General features: G+C 42.7%; 1 protein-coding gene across 1 annotated transcript; it reads right to left on the bottom strand.

Annotated features, from left to right (window-relative positions):
* Positions 1-6,741: 6,741 nt before the first annotated feature.
* On the bottom strand, positions 6,742-11,730 carry LOC308468900 (uncharacterized protein; the record flags this gene model as incomplete). Its single annotated transcript, XM_080991369.1, has 9 exons — positions 6,742-6,797; positions 7,199-7,262; positions 8,020-8,124; positions 8,499-8,582; positions 8,994-9,096; positions 9,757-9,836; positions 10,072-10,188; positions 10,398-10,432; positions 11,712-11,730. The coding sequence occupies 9 exons, from the start codon at positions 11,728-11,730 to the stop codon at positions 6,742-6,744; spliced, it is 663 nt and encodes a 220-aa protein (XP_080847495.1).
* Positions 11,731-14,525: the final 2,795 nt, after the last annotated feature.

The raw sequence follows: 14,525 nt of genomic DNA, 5'->3' as shown, positions 1-14,525 counted from the left end.
TTTTCACTTGGCCAAAATGTCTGCAAAAATTTTGTAATCCACATTAAGTAATGATATGGGGCGGTAGTTCTTAAGCTGAGTCTTTTCAGTCTCTGTTTTTGGTATAAGTGTAATACAGTGGTGCCTCGCAAGACGAAAAGAATCCGTTCCGCGAGTCTCTTCGTCTTGCGGGTTTTTTCGTCTTGCGAAGCAAGCCCATTAGAGGTTTAGTGGCTTAGCGCTACAGTATTAGCGGCTTAGCCGGCTTAAAGATCAGCTGATAAGCGGCTTAACGATCAGCTGATAGGCTTAAAGATCAGCTGATAAGCGGCTTAACGATCAGCTGATAAGTGGCTTAGCATCAGCTGTTAAGCGGCTTAAAGATCAGCTGATAAGCGGCTTAGCATAAGCTGTTAAGCGGCTTAAAGATCAGCTGATAAGCAGCTTAGCCATCAGCTGATAAGCGGTTTAGCGGCTTGGGAAAAGGGGGGGGGGGAAGGAAAAAAACCCCGCAGGAACTCGCAAGACATTTTCGTCTTGCGAAGCAAGCACATAGGAAATTCGTTTTGCGAAGCACCTCCAAAACGGAAAACCCTTTCGTCTAGCGGGTTTTCCGTCTTGCGAGGCATTCGTCTTGCGGGGCACCACTGTATACGCTTCTTTCCACAACTCTGGTGCCCTTTTCCCTTCCAATATTTCATTGCAGACTTCCTTTAAAGGTTGTACTAACCACTCTTTCAAGGATCTATAGTATCTAGAAGTCAGCCCATCCGATCCTGGAGATTTGCCTAATTGCATATTTTGAATGGCACCTTCTACTTCCTGTTCAGATATTTTATAATTCAACATTAATTTACTTTCTTGAGAGATTTTTTGTAATCCGTTTGTCTTCAGAAATCGATCTATGTCCATTTCTTTCTGTGGCCCTTGTGTGTATAATTGTTTAAAGTACCTCTGGAAACAGTTTCTAATCTCAGTTGGGTTGTGTATGTTCTTTCCTTCCACTTCTAAATTTATGATAGTATTTAATTTTTGTCTTTTTTTCATTTGCCAAGCCAGCAATTTCCCACATTTATTAGCTGATTCAAATGTTTTTTGTCTCATTTGTTTAATTTTCCATTCTATTTCCTGATTCATCATTTCCATATATTGTACTTGATATAATTTTATTTCTCTCAAAATCTCCTGCGACTTTGGTTTTACTCTCAATTTCTTCTCACTTTCTTTTATTTTCTCCAGAATTTTATCTTTCTTCTCATTTTGGCTTCTCTTCTTTATAGCATTCTGTTGTATCAGAAACCCTCTCATGACTGCTTTGCTTGCGTCCCAGATTACTCTTTTTTCTACATTAGTATTCATATTTATCTCAAAATAGTCTCTCAAGGTTTTTTGGGCCTTTTTATACACTTCTTCATCTCTGAATAAGGTGTCATTCATCCTCCATCTGAAGGAGCCAGTTGATATTAGTTTCATCTCCATCCTTACAGCATTATGGTCGGAGCAAGTTTTTGGACAAATTTCCACTTTCTTTATCTTTGGTGCCATTCCTCTAGTTACCCATATTTGGTCAATTCTAGTCCATGTCATCTTGGCTTCAGAAAAGAAGGTTCCCTCTCTTCCCAAGGGATTCTTTGTTCTCCAAGTATCAACTAAGTCCAAATTGTCTGTCATCTCGAAAAATGTTTTCGGTAGTCTACTATCCTTGGTGACCACTTGTCTTTGTGCCTTATCCATATTTGTAGATACTACTCCATTCATATCCCCCATCAAAATCAGATTGTAATCCAAATAGTCCATTAAGGTCTCATGCAACTTTTTAAAGAATTCAGATTTCCCCTCATTCGGTGCATAAATTCCTACTATCAAAAATTTCTCTCCTTGAACTTGAATTTCAATTGCCACAAATCTTCCTTGATCGTCTTTAAAAATGAATTTCAGTGATAGTCTCTCCTTTGCATAAATCACTACTCCTCTTTTTTTAACTTTATCAGATGAAATAAACTCCTGTTCCAATCTCTTGTTAATCAATACTTTCCTGTGTAGCCTTATCACGTGTGTTTCTTGTAGGCAAATCAAGTCCAATTGTTCCTTTTTTAGTAAATGAAAAACACTTTTCCTTTTCCGAGGAGAGTTGAGGCCATTACAATTCCAACTTAATAGTTGCAGAGCCATGATGGGGTTACTTCACTTTACCTCCGACTGCGCCAAGTGTTTGTTCTTGTTCTGTCGGTGGTGTCACTTTCTCTGAACCATGCAATCCAAAAGATAAGTTTGCTATATCTAGTATTCCTCTTTCCGGTGCTTTTGGCTCTTCTCCAGATTCCACTTCTTTCTGTAGATCTTCTCCATGGTCTTTCAATATCTTTGTCATTGACTGATCTTATTTTTATCTTTCTTCCTTTATATTTAAAGGACAGGCCTTGAGGGAATTCCCACCTAAAGATGATTCTATTACTTCTCAGCAGGGCAACCAGATCTCCGTAATTAAGCCTTAAGTCCAAAAGATGTTTTGGAATGTCCTTAAATATCTCCACACTTGACTCATATATTTCCAGAGTCTTTTGGTAATGCAGATTCAAGATTTTGTCTCTCTCCTCTTTTGTTCGAAGGGTAATCAAACAGTCTCTCACCTTGTTCTTCCTTCCTCCTCTTCCAAGTCTAAATGCGCTCACTATCTTAAATTCTTCCTTCCCCAAATCCTGTTGCCAGAAGTCTGCAAATTCCTGCTTAAGAAAGTCAGTCAAGTTATCTTTCTCAAGTTCTGGTACAGCCCTGATTCTCAAATTTCTTTGTTTCTCCTTCTATTCAATCATAGACAACGTCAAACCGTGGTCCTCGAGTTGCCTATATATCGGTGGTATCTTCTCTTGAGTAGCAGTTGCTATGTCTTTTGCTTCTTCGGCTGTCTTTCGGGTCAAAGCAGATTCCTGTAACAATTTCTCAATAGTCTCTGTATTGGTATTCACATTCTGTCCCAAATTATTAATACTTGTAGTATTTTGGTCAATTTTAACTGATGCTTCGGCTACTTGTTTATTTGTTTCAGCTACTTGTTTAGTTAAATTTTCTAAAGATTCATTAATTTTTCCTAGTGCCAGAGCCAAAACATCTTCAGAAGACATTACTTTTGGTTTAACTTGTGGGTGTGCAGCCCCTGATAATGTTTGGATAAGATACAAGGACTTATTGGAAAATAAAACCCCAAGGTGGCTGTCACCGATGGAAGCGAAAGGTCTGAAAAAGCTCAATATGGAGGTCAAATGGCCAAAATATTGGGAAATTTTGGAACAAGATGGAGATAGACTGAAATTGCAGAGTTTTGAGAAATTAAAAAACAAAGTGCGAGACTGGCTTCATTATTATCAGATAATGGAGGCATATAATTTGGACAAGAAAATTGGTTTCCAGGTGGAAAAATCAAAATTAGAAACAGAACTGTTAGAACCCAAAACTAAGATTTTGTCAAAGATGTATAACTTGCTGTTGAAATGGAATACTCAGGATGAAAAGGTGAAATCTGCTATGATTAAATGGGCACAAGATGTTGGACATAACATAATGATGGCTGACTGGGAACAGTTATGGACCACAGGTATGAAGTTTACGGCATGCAATGCCTCAAGAGAGAATATTATGAAAATGATATACAGGTGGTACATGACCCCAGTCAAGCTCGCAAAAATCTATCATTTGCCCGATAATAAATGCTGGAAATGTAAAGAAACTGAAGGTACATTCTTTCACCTTTGGTGGACGTGCCCAAGGATTAAGGCCTTCTGGGAGATGATTTATAACGAATTGAAAAAGGTATTTAAATATACCTTCTTGAAGAAACCAGAGGCCTTTCTCCTAGGCATAGTCGGCCAATTGGTGCCAAAGAAGGATAGAACTTTTTTTATGTATGCCACAACAGCAGCAAGGATACTCATTGCAAAGTATTGGAAGACACAAGATCTACCCACTCTGGAAGAATGGCAGATGAAGGTGATGGACTATATGGAACTGGCGGAAATGACTGGCAGAATCCGAGACCAGGGAGAAGAGTCAGTGGAAGAAGATTGGAAGAAATTCAAAGACTATCTACAGAAATATTGCAAAATTAATGAATGTTAGAATGATGTTGGATAGAAATTAAGTGGTTTTCAGCTGTAATACTATAAGGGAATATGAAAAATGGATTATTAATAGGTAAAAATTTAACGTTACAATATTTTAAGATTAAAGACTAGGATAAACAAAGAGGGTAAGGATTTGCTGAACCAACAAACCGAACTGGAATACAAAAAAGGGAGGTGTGAGGAGGTCCGGGAAACAAGTTAATGAAAAATAAGTAATGGAAAGATTGAGTTGTTTTTAACCATTTTTATTTTGTATTTTCTTCTTTTTTTATTTTTATTTTGTAACATTTTGAAAATCTCAATAAATATCTTATAAAATATATATATATATTGTCCGTCTTTTAACAAATATTAAACTGAAATAAAAAGTATCAGAATCCGAACAAAGTGAAGTAAAAGCAAAATGGATAAAAGCATAAAAGAAGCTTGAAGTTCTAAATCTCCCTGGCAAAATGCAGAATTCTATCTTTAACAACAATAAAATTATCCTCTGATTGATTACCACAAATATAAAAATATTTACAGATGCACATTTATTTTGCCCACCCAGGAAACAAAGGAGAGGCTACTTTCACTAGGGCCCCATAGCACTCGCAGACCTCAATGCTGAAGCCAGAGGGGGCTTCCTATGGCCATTCCTCAAGGCCCAAATGAGGGGAGTAGGTGAGGCTGCTCACTGATTGGAATGATTAGAATGGAAATGAGGTGTGTGTGTGTGTGTGTGTGTTGATAAACTCCTTTGGTAAAGGAATCCTCCTGGTGCTCCAAAGGGACAATCTGCACCAAAAACATTAAACTTGTAACCAACAATATCTACCCCCACTTTTTTTACAGAGGTTCATGCTTTAATGCTCTGTATCTGAGTGGGCTTTTTGCACCAAGCTTTCCCCATGAATATCTGCTCTTTAAAGCTGAATTAAAGCAAATGACACTTCGGGTTTTCTGTGGATTGACATGTGCTCAGATTGAAGTTTAAAGTGTAGGTTTTCACAGAGAAAGCTCCAGAGCAAAAAGAAATAAATAAAAATGACATGCTAGAACATGCAGACCATGCCTGGAAAGATAGGAAGAAACTTAAGTGTGGGTAAGCCCTTACTCTCCCTTCCCCCACTTCATTCCTTATCCACATGTCTGCTTGTGCTGTGCCTAGAAAGCACAGGTCCATGTAGTTTCCCCCTTGGCCTGCTCCTTTTCCAAGGGAAAACTAATTTTTTTAGCGATAGATTGGAAAAAAAGGCAATCCAGGGAAAACCAGTATTGCTGTTTTCCCCAATTGAGCACTAAAGAGTAGTTTTCCACAGGGAAAAGCAGCAGGACAAGAGCAAGTGTGGATAAGCCTCTTATATACTTGTGGATGCTCAGTGAATTAAAATTTGACTGCAGAATAATGATAATAGATGATGATGATAAAGTATACAGATAGTATTCTAAAAGATTAATCACATCTATCTGAAAGCTGCAGGAGCTACAATATCATGTACATAAGTAATAAAATCATACCATATTAATGCCAGGAATTCTTCCCAGCGGAGCAAGTTCCAGAAGGGACAACAGAACAGGTCCTTGGATCTTCCTGTGTGCCTGCCTGCCTTTTCCCTCACCCAGCCCTTCCTCTCTCTCACCTCTCTCTCTCTCACAGGCCACAGGCACATATTTTAGGCAACCTTGTCAAAATATAAACCGTTTGAGTGCTCCCTAATATTATTGATTAGCATCTAATGTTACCATACATCATTTCCTTGGCAGGGCTGTTGTACCTTCAGAGCCACGTAACAGGCCAGGCCTTCTCACCACTCCTCTCAAGAAAAACCCTTCACCTGCTATACTCCTGCCTGTTCTGCAGCTTTTCATGGCTGCATCTTTTCCCCCCAAGTCCAGAGAAGTACTGATGAGGAAGACTGCACCTGCTGACTTTAAAAAGGGCAGACTCTTCCCATCAAAGTTTCGCATGTGCTGTGCCACCTGCCCTCCTGACTGTTCTGCTTCCCCAACTCCTGTCCAGGTGGCATCACTGTGGAACAGTGTTCTGCTGCTCACACGGAGAGGAAAGACCAGGCTTCCTCAGCCTCAGCCCTCCAGATGTTTTGAGACTACAATTCCCATAATCCCTGACCACTAGTCCTGCTAGCTAGGGATCATGGGAGTTGTAGGCCAAAAACATCTGGAAGGCCAAGGTTGAGGAAGCCTGGGAAAGACAATCTCTTATTCAAGTAGGCACACATGATGATATGGATGCTCCAGAATTTCTTTTAAAAAAATAAAATCAAAGCAGCAACTGGGGAGGCATCTTGAATGGCCTTTTACTTGATCTAAATCGCCCTCAGAAGTTGCCAGCCGTGTCTCTTTCCTCCCCACCCCCAGAAAGAAACCTCCAAACCACAGCACAGGGGTGCAAGTAAAGTGATGGAACAGAAATCACAAAGACAAATGTAAGCTCAGAACAAAATTGTTTTTTTATTTAAAATGGGAAAATCCACCAGATACTGTTGTACAGTTTTATTGTTGTTAGCTGCCCTGAGCCCAGCTTCGGCTGGGGAGGGCGGGATATAAATAAAATTTATTATTTTTATTATTATTATAACACCAGGCAATGATCCCTCCTTTATCTCTGACCACACACATCAATCTGGTTTATGAAGAGGATTCATTCTTCGTAAGTCAGTACTGGGAACACATCCACAACTGCAGGCTGGATGTCCGCTGGATGGAAGAGAAAAGAAGTGAAGTGAAGTGAGTCTTCCTTACAACCAGACCCATCACTGGGCATTCTTAGGCAGCTCATGCCCCCTCCCATGCCCCAGCAAAGCCCAGTGGGGCTGCTACCCACCCCCAACATCCCCATCCCCATTGCCAGACCATTGGGGGTCCACCACTTGGAGCCAGCATCCCCATGGCATCTGGGAACAACTGTTCACTCTCCACCTTGCTTGGGGGCTTTGAGGCAGGGCTGGGATTTCAAACTGAGCTGTGTTACAGCAACCAGGTGTGTTACAGCAAAGAAGTGAGCTCTCCTCAGACCCCAGTTAGGCTGCCAAGGATGGCTTTGGGGTGGAGAGTACGCCCTGTGGGTTTGTTCTGTGCTTGCAGAATGGACAACTTGCCTTCTCTGATGTTTTGGAACAGTGCAGAGAACTGCTGGGGAAGAGCGCTGTTTATGACCTCAGCCTGTAAAATCAAGAAAAGTCTGAATCAGGTCCTTTTTTTACCTCACTCCCTTGCCTCCTAGGACCTCTGTGGGCTCTGCTGCCTAGTAGGTGGAGGCCAAAGGGCAACACCAAAGAAGAGCACAAAATACCACCTGAATAATCCTGGACATACTGGGAGACCACATTATTTCTCTGTCTGACACCAAGCTTGGATATCACTTTCATTGAGAGTCTTTTGTAAGTGTTATGTACAGTGGTACCTCGGGTTAAGTACTTAATTTGTTCCGGAGGTCCGTTCTTAACCTGAAACTGTTCTTAACCTGAAGCACCACTTTAGCTAATGGGGCCTCCTGTTGCCGCCGCGCCGCCGCAACACAATTTCTGTTCTCATCCTGAAGCCAAGTTCTTAACCCGAGGTACTATTTCTGGGTTAGCGGAGTCTGTAACCTGCAGTGTATGTAACCTGAAGTGTATGTAACCCGAGGTACCACTGTACTAAGCTTGGATCATAGAACAATAGGCAAGTAGGATCCTAGAATGCAACAACTGATTGGCTTGCAGGAAAAGACCAATCAGGCTCCAGGAGGGAAGCAGAATCAGCCAGTCAGACGGGACTCATTGTGTAAATAATGTATATAAAATCCTGAGGTTTGGGGCAGAAATCAATCACTGTTTTACAAGCTGCAATAAAGAGCATGAAATCACTGTAGGACTCTGAGTATATTTCAGTAAGCCACCTTGAGAAACCTCTCTGGGCCATAAAATAGAGTACTTACAGTCAGGTTAATGGATCTCAGTGCATGTTCCAGCAAAACATGGGTGCTGCTGGTAGCCATATCCCTTTCTGCTTCGTTCCCCATAGTGAAATAATAAGCCAGTGCCTGTGGGAGGAAAAAGGACCTTAGTTTAGGGGCTGCTTTCGGCTAGAGAGGCAAGCTACTGCTTCCACCGAGAAGTCTCCCCCACTATCTGAGGGTGATTCTTTGCTCATTGTTCCAAACAGCAAAAAAGAACTACTTTCTCCCAAGTTACCCAGCCCCAAATTTGCTTTGCCCCCCCCCCCACAACTGCTGCACCCAGGTGGAGACTGAAGAAAGGGCCTTGACAAGGGTGGGCCCCTGTCTGAGTGGCCTGCCCTTCCCCAGCGTGTCAGGAGACACCCATGTTCTGGGTTTGTGATGCTGCCTGATCAAGCATTTATGCCAGCAGGCTCTGTTGAAATGAAACAATACCCTCGTCCCACCAACACACTTACTTCCAAGAGGGTTCTTAGGCACTGAGCGGTTGGGTCCTCAGTCAGCAGGCGCCTCACAGTTGCATGAAGCAGCTGCTTGAGAGCCTGGTGGTGAAAACCATTTTCACAGAGGTGGATTCACAGATTCACAGGAGGACATGATGTGGAAAGACATGGGGGGTGAGAATAGTTAACAGATTTTTAGCATTGGATAAGGGTGGTACTAAAGCAAACTGGCAGAATAGAGACAAATGCCAGCTTCAAATGAGACTAAGTTTTCGCTCACTGACAAAATGAGGCAAAATGCACTTTCTGATTGGAGATGATGTTTAAAAAATCTTTGTGTGTAATAGCTGGAAACCAGTGAAACCAAAAACATTGTTTGTGCAACTAAGCTTACTCTCTCACTAAAAAAAATAGTAAGAAATGAAAAGATGGTGCAAAACTTTCAGGAGATAAATTGAACCAGTAGAAGTCAAAACTCAAGAGTAACGATCAAAGCTACAAAGACTTTACCTCCTTTTCAGCATTATTCAGTCCATAAGTGTGAGCAATTGGAAAAAGCGTCCCATGGATGATGGCCGATTTCTTACTTTGCATAAATGGAGGTTTCATGAAACTGTCAAGATGAAGCAAGAAACAACATGATGAGTTTTCCAAAGACCTGTGGGTGGTTTCCAGGGGTGTTGCGAGCCTTAAGCCCCTCTCATGCCCTTCTTATATCTTTTTCTTCTGAAATGTTGCCCCCCCCCCTCCACCACCGCCCAGCAGAAGTCTGGGCTGTGTCTCAAACTAAGTCCAGGAGGGGTCAACTGGCTTCCCCCAGGTTATTAGCACTGGAGGCAGAGGGAGCAGACACCAAGCCAGGTTCCAGAATCAGGACCATGCCTGACACACAGACTGACCCCACTGGATCAGGGCTCTTGAGACAGAGCCCCACAATTTGAGACCTATGGAGTCTATACATTCAAACTTCCATGACCCACTGAGTAAATAGCCCCTCCATGCCAGACAGCTCCCTATTGACCCATCAAGTTCCAGCTTCCTTCAAGGAAGGGATGAGATGGGGTGGGGGGGATACACCTAGCCCTGGAAGCATAAAAGTCATCAATCAAGACTTCTTTCTTTTTCAAAAAAAGAAACTTCCATAGCACCATACTGCCAACTGCTGGCTGCCCTTTCCTCAAGCATCTCTCTCTCTTTCTCTGTCTCACCACTTCTAATATCCAATTACCATGAATAGACACACACAAACAAACAAACAGTGCCAACAACATACGTGAGGCGGATGATATCTTCCATTCCCCTCTTCAGTATTCTCACGGGATTCGGAAACTGGGTCCATCTCCCCATGATGTCCTGAGAAGAGTTCAAACAGCAGAAAAGCAAAGTCAGTTCCCCATGGAATTCAGGGGGGCTGCTCCAGCCCGAGACTCAGGGGTTGACTTTGGTTGCAGTTGGAATGCCTATCCCAAATGCCTGCAAATTCCTCTTCTTTGCAAGAGCCACAAACTTCCCTTGCACAGAGTGTTTCCCAAACCCCACCCCTTCTGCCCACCTCCCCACTGGATTTTTCATCCTGAACCTCACTCACCATTATGACCATGGACACAGCATCTTTATTATACTCCACGCTGTCCTCACCCTCATTATAGGCTTTTTCACAGGTGAAGCCCACACAGAAGAGGAAAAGATCATCCCCAGAAAGACCCTGGAAGTGGAGAACGTCAGGCTTTCAATCAGGAAAGGACTTTCCTAGACTACAGAACTGTGAAAGCCATGGGGGCAAAAGGGGGTGCTCCAGGGGACAAAAACCTAAAATGGGCATTTTCCTGAGATTGGGGGGAGCAGAGGCAAGGGAACCTTCTGTGCCAAGGGGCCTTGTACTTGGTCTTCACTCCTGCTCCCACAGATACTAACCTCCAGAATTGGGTCAGCTTGCTGCACCTGGATTTCTGCAATGGAAAGAGGAAGAAAGCTTCATCCATCTGTTTGCATTTCTCACATGGACAAGCATTGCAAGGGGTTGCACTAGATGACCCCTTGGGTCCCTTCCAACTCTACAATACTACAAAAGCAGCATTGCCAAAGCAATTAATCAAAGTAAATAATACAACTCTTATCTCTCTCCCCCCCATTTCACCCAGCCCCTAGTATATCAGGTCAATTAAAAAAAAAATCATAGTTACCAATTCCAGTGCGCTCATCCAAACCTCGAGGAATTCTACACATAGTGAAGCCAATATGAGCAAGCCAGGAGAAACTGAAGTGTATCCTTTGAAAAGTAGACCAAAGACTACTCACACCAGTGATAGGACTAGGGGGTTGGACCTTTCTACTGAAACTTCCAACCAATTTCACTATCTATGTGGGTGGACCTAGACAAATGTAGCCTATGAACGATCATAAGCCATCTGCAGCAGCAGTGGAATCAGCATCATTGCCCCTTCTGTATCAAGAGTTTCTCCCTCAGTAAACTTTGGCGTGCTTCCACTGTTGGTTCTCCAAAACAATTTGTACCCCCTCTTTTTGTTTAGACGCAGTGGCTGGGCTGCTTTCCCTTTAATCGCAGTGCCAAGGTTTCCAAGTGCCTTATCAAAAACTGGAAAGAAGTGCGCAAAAGTTCAAGAAGCCTCTGCAGAAGGTATAAAGCTAGTATAAAACTTGTAAGCTGCACAGCACGGCCTGGCCTAGGGTAATCCATTTGGATCTTTAGTGTAATACATTTGGATCCTACATTGTTCCTCTTTTATGAAATGTACCATAATTGCTTGATAAAATGTACTTTTAGGTCTAACAAGTAGGTCCCAAATTAACAATCTTGGCAGCCCACTTAATAGGACAGCAAATATTTTTCCTCTTAAGTGTTCTTCAAAAGTTTGAGGCACCTGTTGTTTTGACTCCCAGCTTGCTTCGATATCTCTTCATTTCCATAACCCTGTTTCACTAATAGGCTAGTTGCTTCAATCGGCAACATTTCTAAAGGAGAGGGATACTCCCACGTGCCTGTTATATGCAGCAGAGCACGCAAACATCCCAAGTTTAGGGGAAGGCATGTAATTCAGTAGTTCTGCTTTGCACGCAGAAAGTCCTGGGTTCAATCCTTGGCATCTCCATGTAGGGCTGAGAAAGAAAGAAAGAAAGAAAGAAAGAAAGAAAGAAGAGAAGAAAAGAAAAGAAAAAACACTGTCTGAGAATCCTGGAGAGCTACTGCCAGCCAGTGCAACTTCCTACTTTTATATTCCTGTTTCATCGTTTATCCTAAGAACAAGCAACCTTCTCCACAAGACATGCACATTCACACATTTTCATGATACATAGTATAGAAAGGTCTTTCTATGTATGAACACAAGTACATAATTCCTGAATATAAAAGGAGGGAAACATCCTACCTCTGCAACAATGTCATTGGGGCTGCATTTCTGCACAAAATTACACTGTGCCTAGAAAAAAATCGGGGAGCCAGTGTAGTTCTGTATGGTTGCCCTCTGTGCACCCTCTCCTAACATGGCAACCCAACTGAAGTTTCAAAATTGTGCATGGCATGGAGAACATGGGTACAGAAAGGTTATTTCCCCCTCTGTCTTAACAGTAAAACTCATGGCCAATGAATGAAGCAGAATGTTGGGAGATTCAGGACAGATAAAAGAAACTACGTCTTCACATGATATACGGAGATCACGTCTAGAGGAGTCAGTGAGGGCCACCTTAGATGGCTTTGAAACAGGGTTGGACAAATTCCCAGAGGATACAGCTATCGGTGGCTACTAGCCATGATGGCTGTGCTCTACTTCCATGGTCAGAGGCAGTACTGCTTTTGAATACCAGTTGCTGGAAATAGCAGGAGGGGGAAGTGGCTGTGCTCAGGTCCTGTTTGTGGGCTTCCCTTTGTGGGCATCTGGTTGGCCACTGTGAGAACAGGATGCTGAACTAGATGGACTACTGGCCTGATCCAAAAGCTTCTTCTTATGGACACAGTGGGGCCTCTTTCCGAGTTAACCTGCAGAGAGTTCTGCTGAAAGTGCTTGACTTGAGCCCCAGTCTGCCCACACCTGTTCATGGCTGGCCCCAGGGGCTGCCACCATCAACAAACATGCAGCAGGGGATAGCACAGAAGACCTCTGCTGTGCCTGTTAGGTTGGGTGGGTGCCCTAATTCACAGCTAACTTGCTTTCCAATATCCATGTATCTGTTATGTTCCCAGCCAGGAAATCTCCATTAATTGTTCTATCTACTAGGAGGGGATTTGATGTATTTACCTTTTTGCTTCCTCCCCTGACTGCCCACTTCCAAAGTGTCAAATGGCTATGCATAGGGCAGCGTCTCTCAACTTTTTTGGGTCTGTGGACACATTCTGAATTTTGAAAAGGTGCCAAGGGCACCAGTCACAAAATGGCTGCCAAGAGGGGTGTGGCCTAACCCAAAATGTTTGCTGCCTCCAAATAAGCCAAAAACCTAAGATGCTTCCAATATTCAATTTTCTATTATTATTAATTTTGTTAACAAAACTGTTTAAAAAAACCTTATTTTTCAGACACCTGATTGTAGTATTGTCCATTACTAGTGTGCTACTGTAGATTAGAGCTAGAAAATAAAAGATGACTGAATCCAGGAATAATGCACATGCTTATACATGTTCATGGCCACAAATAGGAAGACATGCTCAACGCTGGCTGCTGAGTATTGCAACTACTGCTACTATCTTTATGGAATAGAAAGGAATAAAAATACAAGGAGAGTACATTTTTAAAACCCATGTTTGAGCAATAGTTGAACAATACAGACTCTCCTTCATTGGAGGATTTTAGGCAGAGGTTGGGTGGCCATCCTGCATTGCAGAGGGTTGGACTAGATGACCCTAGGGATCCCTTCCAACTCTACAGAGAGAAAACCTTCAGAACTCAAGATAGAACTACAACAAAGCTTTATTTGGAGTGAGGAATGTTAAACAAGAAGGTATTTGAAGCTGCAGAATTGCAAACAAAGCTCACATTTTGCCAGGCATCTGGAAAGGCCTGAAGTTGCTGATATGGCAGAGGAAACCCTAGAAAAGGGAGGGATGCCTTCTGGTTATTAGAGATGCACTCTGCTGAGTTTCAGAGACCCTTTCTTCTATCTAAGACAGGGGTCAGCAACCTTTTTCAGCCGTGGGCCAGCCCACCGTCCCTCAGACCATGTGGTGGGTCGGACTATATATATATATTGGGGGGGGGGGGAAATGAACGAATTCCTATGCCCCACAAATAACCCAGCGATGCATTTTAAATAAAAGCACACATTCTACTCATGTAAAAAGACCAGGCAGCCCCCACAAATAACCCAGAGATGCATTTTAAGTAAAAGGACACCTTCTACGCATGTAAAAACACGCTGATTCCCGGATCGTCCACAGGCTAGATTTAGAAGGCGATTGGGCCGCATCCAGCCCCCAGGCCTTAGGTTGCCTACCCCTGTGCTAAGCTCATGAGATCTGGACACCAGTAGATGCATATAAACTTGTTCGCTCAGTGGCTGAGCCTCTGATTCACATGGAGAAGGTAGAATCATAGAAATGTAGAGCTGGAAGAGACTACAAGGGCTATCTGGTTCAACCCCCTGCAATGCAGGAATCTTTCGTCCCATGTGGGTCTTGAACCCGCGCCCCTGAGATTGAAAGTTTCATGACCTACTGACTGAGATACCTCCCCACAACTGACCCACCTCAACCCCCTTATTTTTTGTGTCCCCCACCCCCAAAGAGCATTTCCACCAGCACCACTGCACCAATGGGGCACACAGCACACACACCCTCCTCAGTCCTCAGAAAACCCCTTAATCCCGATTTTACTTTATTCTGTGGTAGATTTACAAAAAGAAAAACACACACTTCAGAATTAATTAGAATTAATGATCAGCTTAATTCTGAAATGTCAGAGACCTTCAAGATTGAAAGGGGAACAAGGCAAGGGTGCCCAATTTCCCTGCTCCTGTTCATTTTAACTTTAGAAACAATCAAGATATAAGACTAGATGAGAGCATAAAAGGGATTGCTCTGGGGTACATATCTTA

This window comes from Podarcis pityusensis (assembly GCF_964106645.2).
Source record: "Podarcis pityusensis genome assembly, chromosome: Z".
NCBI lineage: Eukaryota > Metazoa > Chordata > Lepidosauria > Squamata > Lacertidae > Podarcis > Podarcis pityusensis.
This window is presented reverse-complemented; position numbering and strand designations above follow the sequence as displayed.